General features: G+C 35.8%; 2 protein-coding genes across 6 annotated transcripts; one reads left to right on the top strand and one right to left on the bottom strand.

Moving 5' to 3' along the window:
- Positions 1 to 505: 505 nt before the first annotated feature.
- Positions 506 to 7,387, bottom strand: LOC145608849 (uncharacterized). 5 transcript variants are annotated; one of them, XM_081664444.1, is made up of 16 exons: positions 7,001 to 7,387; positions 6,805 to 6,855; positions 6,461 to 6,706; positions 6,274 to 6,372; positions 6,116 to 6,171; positions 5,668 to 5,779; positions 5,253 to 5,423; positions 4,757 to 5,011; positions 3,161 to 3,298; positions 2,875 to 3,075; positions 2,653 to 2,778; positions 2,219 to 2,530; positions 1,998 to 2,096; positions 1,442 to 1,918; positions 1,303 to 1,339; positions 506 to 763 (listed from the first exon to the last, which is right to left on the bottom strand). In XM_081664444.1, exons 1-14 carry the CDS (start codon positions 7,118 to 7,120, stop codon positions 1,454 to 1,456), a joined length of 2,451 nt encoding a protein of 816 aa, XP_081520570.1. In that variant the 5' UTR covers positions 7,121 to 7,387; the 3' UTR covers positions 506 to 763; positions 1,303 to 1,339; positions 1,442 to 1,453. The 5 variants fall into 5 exon arrangements, with proteins under 5 accessions (XP_081520570.1, XP_081520568.1, XP_081520567.1 ...); XM_081664442.1 differs by having other exon boundaries at positions 3,161 to 3,370; positions 6,461 to 6,697; positions 7,001 to 7,386; XM_081664441.1 differs by having other exon boundaries at positions 3,161 to 3,370; positions 6,461 to 6,700; positions 7,001 to 7,386.
- A 3,718-nt stretch (positions 7,388 to 11,105) lies between these two features.
- LOC145609168 (CDPK-related kinase 6-like) lies at positions 11,106 to 17,310 on the top strand. The gene is made up of 11 exons (XM_081664715.1): positions 11,106 to 11,769; positions 12,859 to 12,989; positions 13,377 to 13,418; positions 13,537 to 13,645; positions 13,730 to 13,808; positions 15,044 to 15,340; positions 15,447 to 15,556; positions 15,985 to 16,089; positions 16,208 to 16,270; positions 16,447 to 16,614; positions 16,693 to 17,310. Exons 1-11 carry the CDS (start codon positions 11,284 to 11,286, stop codon positions 16,828 to 16,830), a joined length of 1,728 nt encoding a protein of 575 aa, XP_081520841.1. The 5' UTR covers positions 11,106 to 11,283; the 3' UTR covers positions 16,831 to 17,310.
- The last annotated feature ends 1,814 nt before the right edge of the window (positions 17,311 to 19,124 follow it).

Consider the following 19,124-nt stretch of genomic DNA (forward strand, 5'->3'; position numbering starts at 1 on the left):
TAAACAATCAATTCACTATTTGGAGAGTACTTTAAATATATTTTGTAAAAGAGGCACACTTGAGGAATGATGCCTTTTATAGCAATATCTAGGAAATTCGTTCCTGGTGTACCAGAATACCTAATTTGAGTACTTAGGAACTTTAGGTCTTTAGGTAAAGGAAAAAATTCAAAGCCAATGTAGGCATGAGCAGTAAAAATTAAAATCGTGAAAACAGAGCACCCTCCAAGTACGAATCTCACAAGGATCATTAAAGTGTGAACATATTCAGAATTACTCGTTCCATAACCTATTCGCGTTATACATGCCATACGGCGCGATGCATAGCATAAGAATTATAGAACACAAGTTCAGCATTTTGCAGGTAAACAATTTTCTTCCAAGAATGTTCAAGATCAGCCTTACAGAGCATTTATCTGACAACGACATGAAAAAGCATGAGAAAAAATAGGCAAAAACAAAAGCAAGCATAACATAAAATGTAAAGGAAAGGAAACCAGGGGGGTGACCAAAACAAGAGAAAAAAAGACGCAACAGATCATTTTAATCTCTTAGCTTGAATAAACATGTTGCTATAAAATTCTCCAATCAAGACAAAAGGTAAAACATAAATCAGATGGACATTCCTATCAGAAATTCAGTTAGACCAAAAGATTAATGGAGATATTGAATGGGATAATTGGCTCCTTCAAACCGGCGGACATCTTGCAAGGCACATTTAGCAATGTTGTCCAACAATTTCATTACATTTCAATAGCGAACCCTGTCAAAACCAATAAACACAGCTTAGAGCCACTATACATGATATATTTATGTAATGTGATACAATTCATAAAAACAAAGTGTATACAAAAGAAGAGTTACATTACTTGCATTTTTGCTAGTAGATGAAATTACATAGATGTACATGATCTAACTTTGAATTTTTATATACAACGTACAAATTCAAGGAAACTAAGAATTATTGTGGAACAAGTTACGTATATAGGGGGGTATAGTGGATGCCTAATTACAGCAGAGCATTGGTGATGGGAACAAAATTAGAGTGACAGCACCTCTTAAAACAATCACATTATTCAGTGCATGTGTGGTACTTGGTAGGAACAATTTCAGATTCCGTATATTAGGTTTAAATGCATGAAAGAAAGAGCACTAAAAGTAGGCCAAATACAGGAATTCAATTTTCAAACATGCGCACACCCAACTAAACCCACAGCTAACCGTGTTATAAGGAGGCAGTTGATCTTAGGAAAGCTAATAAAAATCCATAATTTACAGTCATGTAACAATCAAAACACTTACTATCATAGAGTATCATCTCAAATCCAATCCAGCAGTCCTGCAGACAAATACAAAAAATGAGTTAGCAGACTTAGCATTAAACTATAGCTGCTACAGCTACTGATAAAACTAGTTAAAAATGGGAATTCAGGAGAGCTACCTGCCCTGCTATTTAGCGATAAAATTTGGCACCACCCCTTGCATGGATAGGCACCTGGTTTTGTGGATTGCCTAGAATAGATCTATCAGAATGCACGCCATTTTCAGCAGGAACCATCAGAGGCTGACCAGACCTTGTTTCATGGCCATTGAGTTCCAAAGAATCATTTGACTTGCTCAAAATTTTCACATTGGAAAGGCTTCCAGAAAGATAGCCCGAACCATTAGAATGGCGGCTCTGCATAGTTGATGAATGTGAACTGTCAACAGAATTTCTCAATGGTCTAGGTTCCAAGGATGATAACTTCTTAGCTCGGCCAGCATTTCCCATTGGCGTGACAGCCACAGGAGGAAAAAAGGATGAGTAAGGAGAAGATGCAGCAGCAGCGGCAGCGACTTTTGCCACTGCTGCTGTAGCAGCAATAATTCCTTGTGCACCTTCACGAAGTTGTATGTAATCCCCTTCAATTAAGAAAAGCTGCACACACAAATGAGCTGTGTAACCACGATATTCCAGTTTGCACAAAGATAAATAAAAGTACTGGAAAGGAACTTACTTCAGGGTGAATGCTCACAAAATCATCAAGTTTACCATACTTTCTCTTGTAATCATGCCAGTGAAGAGGAGCAAGCATCTTTCCAAGTCTATTTGGAAGCTGCATCAGCATCAAGTTCAATGAAACCACCCATTAGACTTAAATTTACTTAACACTCATTAAAAAAAATATATAAATAAAAAATAAAAAAAAAAGTAAATTTGACTATTTAGCCCATTTACCGTTGAACTAATACGAATTTTGCCTCCTGCAGGGATAGTTCGGACAATGCAAGCTAACAAAGCTCTTTCATCAAGAAGAGGAGACTCTGATATCTTTCCAGTTGATAAACCATTTGACTGATCAGTTGAGACAAAAGATTCAGTTGAAGCAACTTCATCAGCATTGTTCACAGTAGCTTCAGCAAAAGGCAAAGTGTGAACAGATGATTCAGATGGTGATTGCTCGACAGCAGAGCAAGGTTGCTCTGTCACCACATTATGCATTTCAGGCCCATTGTTGGAAATGATGTTCCCAGTATCATTATCGTCAGTCTAAAGCATGATGAAATCAAGTGATTAGTAAAACTTCAAACACCTAAGTAGGTTCATTTTCACATAATTCAATACAAATGAATAATTAACTTTATAAGCTTCACACAAAAACAAGCACGAACCTTGATTTCACTAGTTTGATTGAGAGGGTCCAAACGCAGAGCCTCTTGGAAGTGTGAAGAAATCTGTTGTAAGCTGTGCTGAGTGTCAGGGCTAGCAAAAAAGCTCTTCTCCACAGACTCAAGAGTCTGCATTTTGAAATAAATAAGTGTGAATTTTCATATAAAGAAAACAATACATACGAAAACAAACTTGTGAATCAAGACATATTCCCATAGAAATACCTGCGCAACCTCATTAGATGTGATTTGGCAGTTAGGATCAACTCCTTGGCTGAGATGAGCACTAAGATAATCTGGATGCAGGCTTTGTCCGTTGACAGAGTACTCATAGCCATAACTTGAATCTGATCTTGAAGGGTTTTCTTCTGCTTGGGACAATGAGTACTGATTCTGAGAGTTGATAGAATGACCTTCTGAGACAGCCTAAAAATGATATGAACAATTATTAAAATAATATTTTCACCACACCAATTTGATATACAAGTATACAGCAAAAATAAGCTCATACCTGTTGGTTCTGCCACTGTTGGAGAGAATTCATTGCTGGTACTGATTGAAAATGCCCAACATGGGACTGAGGAACTTGTGATGCTACATTGTGGTTAGCTCCTTGTTGATGCATGATATATGGATGCATTGCAGTTACCTGTCCAGGTGGAAGATAGGAAGGCATCCCCATAATGGATGGAGTGAGAGGAAGACTAGGAGCATGATTGGTCTACAAAGCAAAACAGGAAGTGGCAAGTTAATAACAAAAAGGCCATGAACTCATACAATATATTCAATATCCTTATTCAGCCATCAAAAAGAAAATCAAGACAAAGCATTCATTGCATATTATCTGATAATACAAACTCTAGATAGTAGCGACTCCAAAATCCTAGAAGTAGTAAACGATAAATCTAGAATTATGCAATACTAAACCAATATGGAGGCTGCAAAGAACAATACAAGACAAGTTTGTTGATTCCAAAAAGAAACAAATTTCAGTAGTATCTATACTGTGTAGCCACTTAGCCTTTGTCCTAACTTCCATGGAAATACAAAACCTTAACGTAATGGTGGCTCAAAGCACCCACATTTCCAGTCATAATAAGTTTATAGCCATCATAATTCAATAGCTCACTCAATGTTATAGAGCAACCCAAAACTTCAAGCTAAGAGTTATATATTGGTATCTGAGAAGACCATTAAGTGCTGTCTTGGTACCCATCAATCTTTCGTCCCTACATACTCCTTTACTTATTAGCACCACACAAACTACTCTGAGTCTCTAACATAATTGGTACATTAAAAATGTTATGGCTCGCTTTAACTCAAATCGAACACGTTATTCTGGAAGGAGTGAAGGGTAGAGACACCCAAATATATGAGCATGGAGGAGAGAGTTCATTTGCTAATGCTCAATTCAACCTTAAACCTAACTCAAGCTGGTATCAATGGAGATAGGGTTATAATCTTTTCATCTCAAACATAGTGGGCCAGCTCCCTTCCAATCTATTTTTGGGTGCTTCAATGGGATGTCATTGATAAATCACTGATCCAGCAAGAAGCTACAACCTAGTTGTGGGTAAGCACGTACTTGTATCCTAGTGGATCACTTGGGTAGAACTGCTTAATATCACTAACATCTAAACGGTCTAATACATAAGCAATACTAGGCAATGTATGAAAACCAACAAGGCACGCAAAGGCTATAAGGGTCCTAGAGCCTAGTGCCAAGCAGAGTTGTGAGGCACATATCATAATAATAATTAACTCCTTAAAAAAAAAAAGATCATTTGCTCCTCAATGTGAATTTTGAGCCTCCACTGTGCCACTTTATAGTCACCGCACCAAACCCAAAAAAGGCACTTGACAACTCACCTTGAGCCTCATTGCCTCAAGTGAACTTTTTATACACTTTTTAGCAAGTTAAAAATCACTGTAACATTACAGCAATTTTCCACTCCATAAGCAGACATGTAAACAAATTAAGTTGTACATATGGTTCATCCTTTAGTGTATAGGGATGATAAGGCGAGAGGACAGAGAAGATGAAGATTGATGGTATCAGATATGTTAAACCGCAAAGAAAGTTAATAACAAGATACAATAGTCTTACCTGTGAAGATGCATTGCCAGAAGAAACATATGATTGAGAATTATCTGAATTCCCATTAGAAAGTCCTCCTGAACTATTTGTTGCCCCACCACCATTGGCTTCAACGCGAGTTCCACTGTTTGGTCCAATTTGAGAACTATCACTAGAGGTATTCTGTGATTCAGCACTATATGTTCCGCTATTTCCTCTGACACCAGCCAGCTCAAGCTGAAGCTGCTGAATGGCCTGCACATGCACCCTTTCCATCTCTGCAAACTGAATTTGACATTTTCAGGTCAGGTTACAATTAAAAACTGCAGAAAAGGTGTATGCAGAGAAACACCTCTTCCCCCCCCCCCCCCCCCTTCTTCTTAAACAAACACTGTGAGAATGTTGACATTCAAGTTACACATGCATGCAGCAATCTGAACAAGGAACTGACTAATGCGAAACAAAGCACCTAAAACAAGTAAACTAAATGGCAATCTAAATCATGCTAGATATTAATAAAGTCAACCTGTCTTTGACAACCCAACCAGAGCTGATTATACTGTTCTGTACGTTCCCGTAGCTCAACTTGCAAAGTACTTGATTGCAAGGCATCTATTTCCTGCACTCGTGCTATCCAAGTCTGTGCATCCCGTATCTGCTCATCCTTGTAAAGGATCGTCTCTTGAGCTACCCTATGCTGTCAAGTAGATTATAAAACAGAGTCAGATATATGCATAACACCAGCAGCGCCTACTGTAAAGAGTTGCAAAATGCAGCAATCAGCTAGCCATTTTCTACACTGCCAACCATAAGATAAATACAAAGAAATTTTCCCCTCAAGGTACTTAAAGCAACTTTATTGGAATCTATTAATGAATAAAAACATGCAGATTATAGTTAATGACAAAAACAAAGCAATTTAACAGGAAATTACAGCACACCTGCTCTTGCAACTCCAACATCTGTCTCTCTTTATCCTGAATATGTTCTTGAAGATCATGTATCTGTTGTCTATGGTGAGCTCTCTCAGCTTCAATGTTATCACGCTCCCTCCTGTTCAAAGAAGAAAAAAAGTCAATCTTCCAGTGTCACTTTAAGGGGGAATGTTCATCTTGGAGAGGATGCCAAATTAACCATCTTGAGAAAACACAACCTATTTCATGTTTCATCCACATGGATGATAGAAACAAAGTCAAAGAGCATAAAACCAAATGGATGATAGAAGCTAAGTCAAAGAGCATCAAACTAAATGGTGAGGGAGAGGCAATGATACTCATATTTTTATTTAAGACAAAAAGTGGAAACAATCTGGAATGTGTGTAACAGAACCTAATCACAATTCACAATAAAATTCTGAAATGAATAAGAATTGAAATTGAGAAGCCCCACCTGAAGTTCGCTATTTCTTGGTTTTGCTCCCTTAGAAGATCTTGCTTAGCCCAAGCCTGTCAAAGAGATAATTCAACAAACAAACCTCTAAGCAACACAACCAAAATTAAATGAATAGATAAATATGCACAACTAGTTTTTTTTAGAATCAAACTGACCGCTTCATTATCCAATCTCACAGCATGTAACTCTCGATCTTTCTCCTCTATCTTCCTCTCAAGCTCACGCATCGATTGGTCTCTTTCATGAAGTTCCTCCTGCCAAACCAAAACCACCCAGTTCAACAAAACATTAAATCAAAACAATTACGATACTACAAAATCAAAAGTTCTATTCAATCAAAACCTGAAGCCTTGCAACGACATTATCTTGTTCTTTGAACCGAGCATCAAAGCTATTCTGCATTTCCACAATCTCAGATTTCGCAATCAACTGAGCCCTAAGCTCTATCTCCATTTGCTGCATCTCTTCTCTCTGTCTAGCCAAACTATGAATTCTTTGCTGCAAAATCCCATCTTCCATACCCATAATCCCGTCCATTTGTATCGAGCAAAAATCTACCCCATCAATGGGCTCTTCTCCCTGCTGTACCTTAACCCAAGTGAAAAAACGAACCACGCTAAATCACTTGTTCACTGAATTTCTCAATACAAGTTCACAAAATCCATTACAACAAACACATAGATTACCTCGTATATAGTCCTTTCATCAGATTGCCCTAATTTCGACCTTTCTAAGTCCTATAAACGAAACAAATGAGCCAGATCATAATCAAAACCCTAAATTTTGTCCATTTAAACCCTAATTTTTTGATTAATTCCAGAAAACACATGCAATCAAACAAACCAACAAACATCAACAACAAATTAAACTAAACTAAAATACCTCAGTTCCCGAGCTTCGAACGGATTGTTCCGAAACGGCACGCCATTGTTTACGAGATGGCAACTGAGACGTCGACTGAGACAGCGCAGCGCCGCGTCCAGCAGCGGCCGCGGCCTCCATACTTAGGTCAGAAAAAATCGCGAAAAATCAACGAAAAAAAACCCTAAAATTCGGAATTCAATATTTTTTCAGATAATGCGAAAAACCCTAGGAATCGGGTACATCGAAAAGATGAATCAGAATCGATAATGCAGGTGAGAAGTCGGCGAAACACAGTGAAACAACGACGACTGAGAAAGAGGAGAGAGAAAGTGAGAGAGAAAAGGGAAGGAGGAGAGAGAAAGAAGAGAGAAGATGGTGTGAGTGATTAAGTGAGGAAGTTACAGGGGTTTAATTGCAAATTAAGGGTTTTATAGGGAGTTGAGGAGTGAAAATAATTAAGAAGATCGTTGACGACAAAACCAAAATTAGACGAGAAGAAGAAAAGGGTGAATTTTGGGGGTGTTGATCAAACTCCCGCCATTTATAGGGTTAACGCCCTTAAAAGGGTTTGGCTTGGTTTTGTTACTTTGATCATGTTTGTTGTGGTGGTGCTTGAGGGTGTATTGATACTCTTGCATTTCCACCTCGGTTTTCGGGTGTTTTTATGTCGACCGGATAAGTATTATATTGGCGGTGGCATGTTAAAATAGAAAATACAATGGGCGGAATAGTGTGGTGCGTGACAAGATTGTTTGATTGGATATCTTGAATTAATATAGTAATATTTGTTACTTTGATAGGTTAAATCACTGCATGATTTCTGGCTGCCTCATGGGGTTTTTACTTACAAAGTGTGTTGTTTTGCGTGGGTAACTGAGTATTGTGTTATACGATTCACAAATACGTGTCTTACATGCCGACAAAGTCACTAATCGCAACTGACAATGAAATAAAAATAGGTGGAAAAAACGGCACACACTGTGGAAATACAATCACAAATTGAGAGATTAGTTAGAGAAAAGTGTAGCATATTATGAAGAGCTTGTAGGCAGCAAAAAAAAAAAAAAACACTTGATTATAACTCTCATCTACATGATTACTTGCTTTTTATGTTAGATGTTGAGACAAACATCTCAATATAAGATTGCTGAATTAATTTATCGAATTGCGAGATTAATAACATTTCTACTTTAATAGGTTAAAGTATACCGGAACTGTGCAACATGGTTTCTACCTATTAAGGTAATGTTTATATCAAGACTTGAACTCAAGACCAACAAGTCTTAAGTTAAGAGTCATACCATATTAGCCATTTATTAATCGTGTTTTTTTATCCAACAAAATTATACTTGTAGTTAATTTAGATGAGTTAATTTGTGTCTTATTATACTATTTGTTTCCTTTATGTAATGATTGAGTTTGACAACTAAAAAATGTTTATAGCAAGACTTAAACTCAAAACCAACAAGCCTTATTATCTAAACAGTCGAATTTGATTAGCAAATTAAACAAGTACAAACTAGCAACCCGGGGCATCGCCCGAGCCACACACTAGTTTCATAATTAAATAAAACAGGTGAAAAAACGACCTAAGAGAGATAAAAAAATTAAAAAAAAATAAAAAAACATGCTTGAAAATTCACATAGTTTTTGAATAATCAAATATAGCTAGCTACAAAATGATTGTGTTAGAAGTATATATCTTTTTAGAGCGCCATTAAATAACTTTATTACAAGTGTTACTTACATTGATCCATATCATCCTATAAACTTTTAATACGTTTGCCTATTTATTAACCTAGTTTGTTGGAACATACATCTCATAAATTTACCACCCATTTGACAACATTTTTACTACCTCTACATAATAGTATTTTTAAACTAAAAAATTGTCCTCGATTCCCTTTGTATTTTGTTTAATTTCCTATATGTTGGTAGTGTTCTTCGGAGCCCAAAATCATCACTTTTTTTATTATCAACTCATATCTAAAGTCACTAAAATTGCTAAAGATACGTTACCTTCTACTTTGTATTAATACACAATGCGCGGATCCAGGTTTTTAAATCAAAGCCATATTCTTACCAAATGACACCTTCATAGCTGGGTTGGACCACGAGTAAAGAACAAGTGCAATAGGCTTGCATTTTGGCAGTATCTCGCAAAAAATACTATTACAATAAGGCGCTCTTGCACAAATCATGTATAACTACGTGTTTAGATGCTGAAAAATCATTAATCTCAACAATTAAATGAAGCGAAATTCTCCTTGATAACGCTCTATTTTATATTTTCTTATATGGTGAATTGCAAAATAGCTCATTATCTCGAGTAATATTGAAGTTTTATATTAATTTAATCATAAAATGAATGATAATTATTGACTAAATATTTAACTATATTTTTCTTTACTTTAAAATTCTCCTCGAAACCATCATAATCATGATGATTTAAAAATGTCGATCTACCCAAGACCAACCAGTCACCTTTCCAATGCCCCCGCCCTCACCGGCGTCCAGCCCACTCCCTCACCCTTGCCCACTCCTCTTCCATTTGATCCGGTGTTGCTTCAGGAACCATTGTACTTATATGCTAATTTTTTTACACAAAGATAAACTCTCATAACAATTGAAGAATGAAATAAACTAATGACTTAGGGATGATGTTCAATTTTGTTTGCAAAAAAATCTTAAATATAAAATATATCTAACCTATATATGTATTTCACCTAATTGAGGATATTGTCCGAGTTAAAACCTAGTTATTACCCAAACGATCAATCTATTATACTACGTAATAATCTATACTTGTTGGTATTTAAAAACTATAACCAAGAAACTAAGAAAGGCACATGTCTCCATCCATTCTATTACACTTCTCTAACCATAATGCCACATATCATCTTACACTATTAATTTTTTATTACACCATTTTTTTTTTATTTTTTATTTTCCATACAGACTTCATCTCTTCATCTTCATCTCTCCCCTTTAATTCAACCTTTTCCTATTCTCTCTTTAATTTTAGCCCTTCCACCTTCTATTTAAGCCTCTTTTTCGATTAAAAATCCAAAATTTTAATTTCTTTAATCATGTTTCCGATTACATATTATACCCTATAATGACTTACTGATATTTCCTCATTTATCTTTCAATACAATTTTATATAAATAACCTGTGCATTGCACTGGCCAAAAGGCTTTACCACTCAAAAAGCACAACCATATTGTTCAATCAGTACATTATTCATTTCAACTTAACACACTATTTAGCTCACATAGTCACATGTACACATGAATTTTTTTTATAAATATTAATGCATTGTATTTTATTTGGTTTTTACACAGCCATTGCATGTGGCCCATGGCTAATTATAAAGAATTAATTGTATCAACAACACATGTTGTACTAGACTAGTAACTTAATAAATGGCTATTGTGTGATTTGCAATTTTTCACTCATACACATATGTTGTAAGATTTGGTCATCAACTAATGTGGGTTTCTTTTTTCATTAAAAAACAAAAATCAAATCCGTCATTATACTCATATCGAGAGAGCAAGTGAAAGTGCATGTGAATCACATTCATTGTAATTAACAACACTACGAGTAGATCATTAGCTAATGTTTGTTTGTTTTTTTTTTTTTGAAACCAGCTAATGTTTGTTGATTTCTTATCAGGTAACAAAGATTATTCGATCCACCATTTTAACTACATACAAAAAGCAGCCAATACACATTCATTTCATTTAACAACATTGGTCAAACGTAACGATAAGTTAACATAAATTTCGACAACTAGACACTCATTAAAAGCACATCAAAAGCTCACACACGCTAACCTCATCACCCCAAAGTTTCTACATGAAGCATGGAGTTACCATAAACAATTGCAATGAATCTTACAAGAAAGACTGAATTAGTATGAAATCAATTGAGTATACAAATTAAACAACTAAACTATAATAAAATTGTCAAAACAGCCGACCATCCTCAAACATACAACACCTTCCTCCCTTTGACCATTCACACAACAAGACCCAATCAAATATCAGTCAACCCCCCAACCTCACAAATCAACGGTGCAAAACCCATCATTCACCCAAAGTAGGTCACCGCCGTGTCACCTTAAAAAATAAAGCTCCAAACTTTAAATGTCAACAACTTGAACTTCTCCCTCTACTCTGAAAAACCTCTCTTCGTTAGCTCACTTTCTCTCTCTTAAAAAACAATTAAAGATTAAAACTTTTTAATTTTTTTCATCTCATTTGACGTGATTTTCAACCAATCCTGGCCGTCCGATCATGGGGCTCTGTTACAGCAAGAAGACTACTTCAGTGGCGGTCAACGACGCCGTTTCATCCGCCGTTGAAGACCCAACTCCGGCGAGTGTACAAACGACGCCGTTTCATAGCCCCTTTCCCGCCGGAATCAACCCATCTCCGGCGAGAACTCCGGGAAGGAGAATGATGAAATGGCCCTTTCCGCCGCCGTCGCCGGCGAAGCCTATAATGGCGGCGTTGAGGCGGCGGAGGAAGGAGAGTGGTGGGGTTACGCCGGAGAGGACGGTGGAGCAGGAAGGTGAAGGGAGGATGAGAGAGAGAGAGTTAGAGAGAGAAAGAGAAAGGGGTTTAGACAAGAATTTTGGGTATTCCAAGAATTTTGGGGCAAAATATGAATTAGGGAAGGAAGTGGGTCGAGGGCATTTTGGTCATACTTGTTGGGCAAAGGGTAAAAAAGGGGATGTTAAAGGTGTTTCTGTTGCTGTCAAGATTATTTCTAAAGCTAAGGTGCGGTGGTATGTGGCATTTTGGTTTGTTTCATTTTTGAGTTTGATGGTAAAATGAAGACTATGTTAAATTGTTAATGTAGGTATGTATGTTGGATTGTTGGTGGTTTCGAGTTTGGGAGGTTGTTCGTGTAGGCGAGATTGATCAATTTGAAAATTAACATAGGGTTTTTGTTGGATTATATTTGATTGTTACATTTTTGTCTGTTTGTACATGGGGTTGGAATTTTTGGTGGGTGATTTTGAGTTTTTAATTGTGAGATTTGGACTATACTTGTGACTTATGAGTATGTGTTTGATTTGGTTGTTGCTTCTTAAATTGTGTGACTATTTGTTTAATAACTGATGAAATGTGGTGTGTATGTATGTATAATTTTATATGCTGGATTATGATTGATGATTTTGTAGCATTGTTAAGAAGTCTATTTTGTAAACTTATTTTATTTGTCTGTGGAGGTTGATTTAGGATCTTTATTTTTGTAGTTATGTAGTCATTTGATTTGATTCTAGATTGAAGGGTTGTAATGGAAATATGAATGAGGTTGGTTTCAGAACTATATATTGAGGGGAAGCAGAGATCATCTTGATTTGGGTGTTTTTGAGTTTGGTTCCTAATGCTTCATATTTTGTTTTGTATATCTCGAGTCCATTGGTTGTTTTTGTCATTGTTGTTGTTCTCTATATGCCAAGCTAGTGCAAAATCAGTACAATTTGAGGGTGCATTTTGTTTCGTTGTTTGAAAAGTGCTTATATATCATTCAAAAGCTTTGGTTACATCTGTGTGTGTGTGTAGCAATTGATATATATATTGGAGATGCTGGGCTTATATAACAAACTTGGAACAACTTATTAATCCAGTGGCAACATCATGATACAGGGATTAATTTATGTTTTGCCTCTATCTCGAAACTCTTAACCTTCTATGATCTCCATTGATGTTTCTGAGTGGAGTTTTATTGAGCTGTGAGGGTATACTTTGTGAAGTAGGTTTCAACATTAGTATTGTTTTTTTTTTTTTTTTTTTTTTTTTTTAAATAGTTCTTCTTAGATTTAATGAGTAATAATGTATGATACTGATGCCTTTGAGCAGATGACTTCAGCAGTTGCAATTGAAGATGTCCGCAGGGAGGTGAAAATGTTGAAAGCATTGTCTGGCAACGTGCATATGCTCAAATTTTATGATGCATTTGAGGATGCTAACAACGTCTACCTAGTCATGGAGTAAGTGCTTCCTGAATTCTGCACGTTTAATGCATGTTTTGACGTTTGGATTAGTTGCTATTGAATATGCTTTTGGCATTTTGTCTTTTGCATGACACAACATTGTAATGGGAGATTTGCAGATATTTGCAGCTTTCTATAGAATTCATAGAGATGGTGTCTAATTTTAATTTGTACTATCTTCTAGTTGTCATCCATTATTATCTAAGACACTATCTCCTCTCTTTCAGACTTATTGAGGATACAAGTGACTTGAATAATTAAAAGAGAATCAATATAATTGTATTTGTGCTATAGTTTGGCACTTAGCTATATTCTAGTTTTCTGATCAGTCTTTTAAGTTGTGAAGGAAGTGATAAATTATGACACGTCTATTTTGACTTGCAGATTGTGTGAAGGTGGTGAGCTATTAGATAGAATTTTGCAAAGGTAAAATTTTGATGCAGTCTCCTTGATTCCCAGGGGAGGATGGAAGGGGGGGGGGGGGAATGTATGAGTTTCTAGACTAATTTTTGGTAAGCCTTATTTTATTTGTCTTATGCTTCAGAGGCGGGAGATATGTCGAGGAAGATGCCAAGGGAATTGTAGTGCAAATATTATCCGCAGTTGCATTTTGCCATCTTCAGGGTGTTGTGCACCGTGATCTAAAACCAGAGGTATGGAATTGTCATTGTGGCTCTATGCTTTTAGCTAAGGAATTACTTGGAGGTTTGTTAACCAGAGGATCCATATCTTGGCAGAATTTTCTTTTTGCTACAAAGGATGATGATGCACGCTTAAAGGTTATAGATTTTGGTCTTTCTGATTATGTCAGGCCAGGTAATGGCAGCTTCATCTTTTATTTTTTGCAATAGCTACTACAAAGTAAATAAGATTTAAAGTTCTGCTGTATAACTTTGGCTTAATCAGTTTTGGAAAGTTTGACAAGAATCATTCCCACCTTATGGCCATCAACTTTGAATAATTCCCAAAATAGACTTTAGTTGAAATTAATTGACCTCCCAATCCTTGATTTTACTTTAGTCGAAATTAATCATCTTTAACTAAAATAAAAATAATTTAAATCAACACAATAAAAAAAGTTGCAAACTTTTATTTTTTTTATTCAAGATAAAAAATAGAATGATGATAATTTAGTGGAAGGTGAGCATATAGTTAAATTTGGGCCATACTATTTGGAGGCACCACCAAAAAACTAATACTGTCTCTGTGATTTATTGAAAGATCATTAGATTCATTACTTATAACTGAACTCAAGTGTCCACAACAAAACTTATTAGCTGCATTAATAATGTAAAGGAAGCTGTAGTGTGAGTAAAAATAAGAAATCTAAGTCACAATGTCAAACAACAAAGAGCCCTACTCCCCAAATAAAAAGAAACCCTATACTATGCTTAATAAAGATTTAAATAAACTATGTGGGTATGTGCTGTTGACAGTTGACACTAAAAACAGCTTCAAATCAGCCTTCTGCCAAGTGCCAACCAATGACTATTGAAACTGTCATATGAGTGTTTCTCAATGAATTCAGAAGCATAGTCATGCTTGAACTGAATTCAGGAAGTTGCTTATATTAATTTGTTGCATCGCAACTTTATAGAGCTGCTGATATTGAAAAAAGAGAAGAAATCACTTTTGCTTCCAAAACGTGGCGTCTGAGCTGCTAGAGTGAGAGTGGATTTGTGGTTTCTGGGGACAGGGCAACAGTTTTTTTTTTTTTTTTTTTTGGTTGGGGGAGGTGGTGAGGCCATATTAACCTATTAGGAGATGTAAGTTGTTTTCCTTATTCAATATGGCATAGGTCACCTAGGACCATTTGTGAAGACACCCCCCAAAGTTAGGAATCCAGGAATATTTTTATTTAATAATCCAATGGTGGAATTTATTTATAGCCGATGTCTTAAAGTTCAAAAGTTGATATCATTCTTACTCAAAAATTGTTTAATGTTCTTGCTCATGACCCAGCTGTTGTGGCCTATGGTTGATCTGATGTGTTAGATATTTGTGGACAAATATTACATTGAGAATTGATTCATAGAACTTATGATGTGCAGATCACAGGCTTAATGATGTAGTTGGAAGTGCCTATTATGTTGCACCTGAAGTGCTGCATAGATCATATAACAGTGAAGCAGATATGTGGAGTATTGGTGTCATAACTTACATCTTGTTATGTGGAAGCAGGCCTTATTATGCACGAACTGAATCAGGAATATTCCGTTCTGTGTTAAGGGCTGATCCTAATTTTGACGATATACCTTGGCCCAATATATCAGCAGAGGGCAAAAATTTTGTCAAAAGGCTACTGAACAAGGACCACAGGAAAAGGATGACGGCAGCACAAGCATTAGGTGAGTACTGTCTTTTGCTTGGGTTTATGTAAATGGTTTATGGCTTCCTTATATCTCATATACCTAGTTACTTTCCTGACATAACCACTGATGACATTACTTGCAGCTCATCCATGGTTAAGAGATGAAAACAGACCTCTTCCTTTAGATATTTTCCCGATCAAGCTAATAAGGTCATATATGCGGGCCACCCCTCTCAAACGAGCAGCTCTAAAGGTTAGAACCTTCATCTCAGATGTGCACCTCTTTTGTAGGTTTGACATGTCATGAGCTAAACAGAAATTTGTCCCATATCGCAAGAGAATCTTATATTTATAATAGCTCCAGCCTTTGCTCTCATAAATAAAGAGTTGTCAGCAATTTGTCTATGAAACACATCAACTCATTTGAGCGCTGAATTGCTACTCTATCTCAACACGATTAAGGATGCTAAATCTTTGAAACAACTTTTGTGGCCCCTCAAGATATTGGTAGGCTGTAACAAATGACCGTAATAGTAATGAATCCGCATGTAAAGTTATAAAGTTTTCCTATGAGTCTATGACAATGCCCATAACAATAGAGATTGATCTCCCCTTAACATGTACTTTGTATTACTCTGCATAAAATCCCTTACCATTCAATAACTATGTGCATAATTGCAGGCTCTTTCAAAAGCTCTGACAGATACTGAGCTCTTTTACCTCAAAGCACAGTTTAGGCTCCTAGAGCCAAAAGATGGGTGTGTGTCTCTCGAGAATTTTAAAGCGGTAAGTTCAACCCCCACCCTCAAATTTCCAACTGGTCTACTCAGATAGATGAAACTTCTAATTGAGCTTCCTTTTTTTTCCTTACAATTTTTATTTTAATCATGTCACTAATTTACAGGCCCTCGTGAGAAATGCAACTGATGCCATGAAAGACGCCAGAGTTTCTGATTTTTTGACTATTGTAAGACAGTTTGATATGTCAAAGTTGCTTATTAGCTAATGTTTAAATGTTTGATTACCTGATATATTGACAAACTAAGAATATTAATGCAACTAAAGTTACATTTTTAATCATTAATTACATTAAAACCAAGTAATTTTTCAGTACAAGCTTACAGTTTGACCCTATTAATGTAGATGGAACCATTTTCATCCAAGAAGATAGATTTTGAAGAGTTTTGTGCTGCGGCAATCAGTGTATATCAGCTTGAGGCTCTTGAAGACTGGGATAAAATTGCTACCATGGCGTTTCAGTATTTTGAGCAGGAAGGTAACCGGAGGATATCAGTTGAGGACTTTGCAAGGGTATGCACTTAGTTAATCAACTTTTTCCTATTCTTCCTGTGGTTTCACGTTCTGATCATTTTTCCGCATTATGCATAGGAATTGAACTTGGGCCCCACAGCTCATACTTTAGTCAAGGATTGGATACGAAGCTCTGATGGAAATATTAATTTTATTGGTTACACCAAATTCTTGCATGGTGTTACAATACGGGGCTCCCATACAAGACGACAATAGCTTTTTGAGTAGTCCACTAGCAGGGTATGCAGTTTGTACCATCACAAATGAAATTCTGTTGAATTCTAATACGGTTTTACCGGTGATTTGGAGTGATGGGGTTTATGGAAACCCCTTGGCGGGGAGCAATTGAGCTCCCCCACCTCCACCCCTCAATTTTTTCACCCCTGATGTTGTAAATTTTCAATATGGGGGTTTGCATATATAGTGACAACCTTGGAAAATCTGACTGTAAAACATTAAGCTGTTTAATACAGCCTGTATATTAGTTGTTGCAGCATAGAAGATTAGAATTTGATGCTTGAAGGCTTCCTGAAAAACTCAGAATGTTTCATACTTTGAATTAGCTTTTGTAGTCCCCTCTTGTATACAGGAATTCTTCGCCTTCAGGCTTCAGCAGATGATGATTGTATGAGAAGCCCCCTCCAATGTTAATGTTACTTGGCCTGTCTGGCTGTATCAGTTTATGCTGATGTTCAATTGTTCAGTGGCTTAAACTAATGGAGTTGATACCCATGTAGGGCCTTGAATGAATTTCGCGAGGACAACAATGTTAAGGATCTATTGAACACTGTAGGTAAAACTCTAAAATGTACAATCTCTCTCTCTACACAAAAATATACTCACTCCGTTTTTTTAAATATCCCACTTTTCAAAAGCGGTTTTATTTATTTTTTTATAATGCCCTATTTCCAAATTTAAAAAGTATCTCACATTATAAATTATTTTTCTCTCTTTCTTTCGACCTTACTATTTCTCCATGTTACGTAGTATATGAAATTAAGTGGTCTCCCATTTTTATTTTCTTTTCTTACTTTTCCAATTTTTTATTCGTAAACATACCCTATTTTAGGGCCTATTTTCATTGACTGAACTGAGATGAGCTTAACTGAACTGAATATTTTACTCCCTCCGTCCCTAAATTACATTCCTCTTTGGAAATTTACACGGGAATTAAGAAGGGAAGAATAAGACAAATAACAATAATTAGATAATGCAATGGGAAGTACAAAGATAGATTAGTTATTACTCATGACATGTCATCAATTCTTTGCAAAAAAAAGGACCAATCACATGCTCCTAATTGAAAATTTTTAACCAATCATATTCATTGTAATTTGGCACAAGGATTATGAGTGAGATTAGGTAAGCATGAGTGAGAAAGTTTTAAATATAAAACAGAAAAAGAGAGTTGATTTACTAAAAAAACTTACCAAAAATAGAAATGAGGAATGTAATTTTGGAATACCAAAAATAGAAAGGAGGAATGTAATTTAGGGACGGAGGGAGTACAAGAGAAGGAAATTAGGAGTTGAGGTGAACTGAACTGATGACTGAATTTCAACGTAAGAGAATAAGGCCTTAGTTTACTCTTTGGCCTAAATCTCTACACACACCCAATGAGACACTTTAAAAAAAAAAAAGTGAGCACCACTTTTTAATACATAGGCCGTGTTTTCATTGAGATTATACAAGTTTCTCAACATGAGAAATATTGTAATTTCCCCCTTTTGGTCAAACATACCTAATGTTCTCTCTCCTCAATAATGAAGTTTGAGAAATTTTCGACAATGCAGATTGACGAATTCTTCAACCATGGAGTGAACTCTTTCAAACAATGACAAACACCTATCAATAAAAGGTTAATTATGCCATTACTCTCTCCATCCCAGAATATTTAGGACGTTTCATTATTCATGTATTATCATTGACCATAATATTTTACCATCGTAATAAAAACATATTTTATTATAAAATATATTGTTAGATAGGTACTGTATTAATATGAAGTTTTATAATATGATATTTACAATAATTTTCATTAATATTTAATTATATAAAAATAAAGTCCAACTAGTGCATCGACATGTGTGCAATGTTGACTGTGTTAGATATTCTGGGACAAAGGGAGTAATTTATACATTATCCGTTTCTATTTACTTGGTATTCTTAAAATAAAAATATCATATTATTTGACCTACACTTTGGTAAGCTATTGGGAGATAAATTACTCTCATAAAATGCATGAAGTGCATGTGGTGTTGGGCATGGTATTTGTTATGGTGTTGTCGTGTTGAGGTTCATCCGCCATTGATAATAAGAAAAAGGTCACAAAAGTGGTGATGACCAAGATGGAAGGAGAAGAAGGAGGAAGAAGGCGAGTCAGCAAAAAAACAATAAAATTATAAGAGTAAAAAATTTGCCATTATTTACGATATTTGTCATTGTGAGAAACATAAACATAAATGTTTCTCAAGTATGAGAAACATTTATGAGAAACATAAATGCAAGTG

This window comes from Chenopodium album, chromosome 23 (genome assembly GCF_948465745.1).
Source record: "Chenopodium album chromosome 23, dcCheAlbu1.1, whole genome shotgun sequence".
NCBI lineage: Eukaryota > Viridiplantae > Streptophyta > Magnoliopsida > Caryophyllales > Amaranthaceae > Chenopodium > Chenopodium album.

Coding starts and splice junctions, on each gene's coding strand:
- LOC145609168 (XM_081664715.1), top strand. CDS start 11,284: ATGGGGCTCTGTTACAGCAAGAAGACTACTTCAGTGGCGGTCAACGAC. Junction 12,990..13,376: donor AACGTCTACCTAGTCATGGA/GTAAGTGCTTCC, acceptor TTTGACTTGCAG/ATTGTGTGAAGGTGGTGAGC. Junction 13,809..15,043: donor TTCTGATTATGTCAGGCCAG/GTAATGGCAGCT, acceptor TATGATGTGCAG/ATCACAGGCTTAATGATGTA.
- LOC145608849 (XM_081664440.1), bottom strand. CDS start 7,120: ATGGAGGCCGCGGCCGCTGCTGGACGCGGCGCTGCGCTGTCTCAGTCG. Junction 6,707..6,804: donor ATGAAAGGACTATATACGAG/GTAATCTATGTG, acceptor ACTTGGGTTAAG/GTACAGCAGGGAGAAGAGCC. Junction 6,373..6,460: donor ATGTCGTTGCAAGGCTTCAG/GTTTTGATTGAA, acceptor TTGGTTTGGCAG/GAGGAACTTCATGAAAGAGA.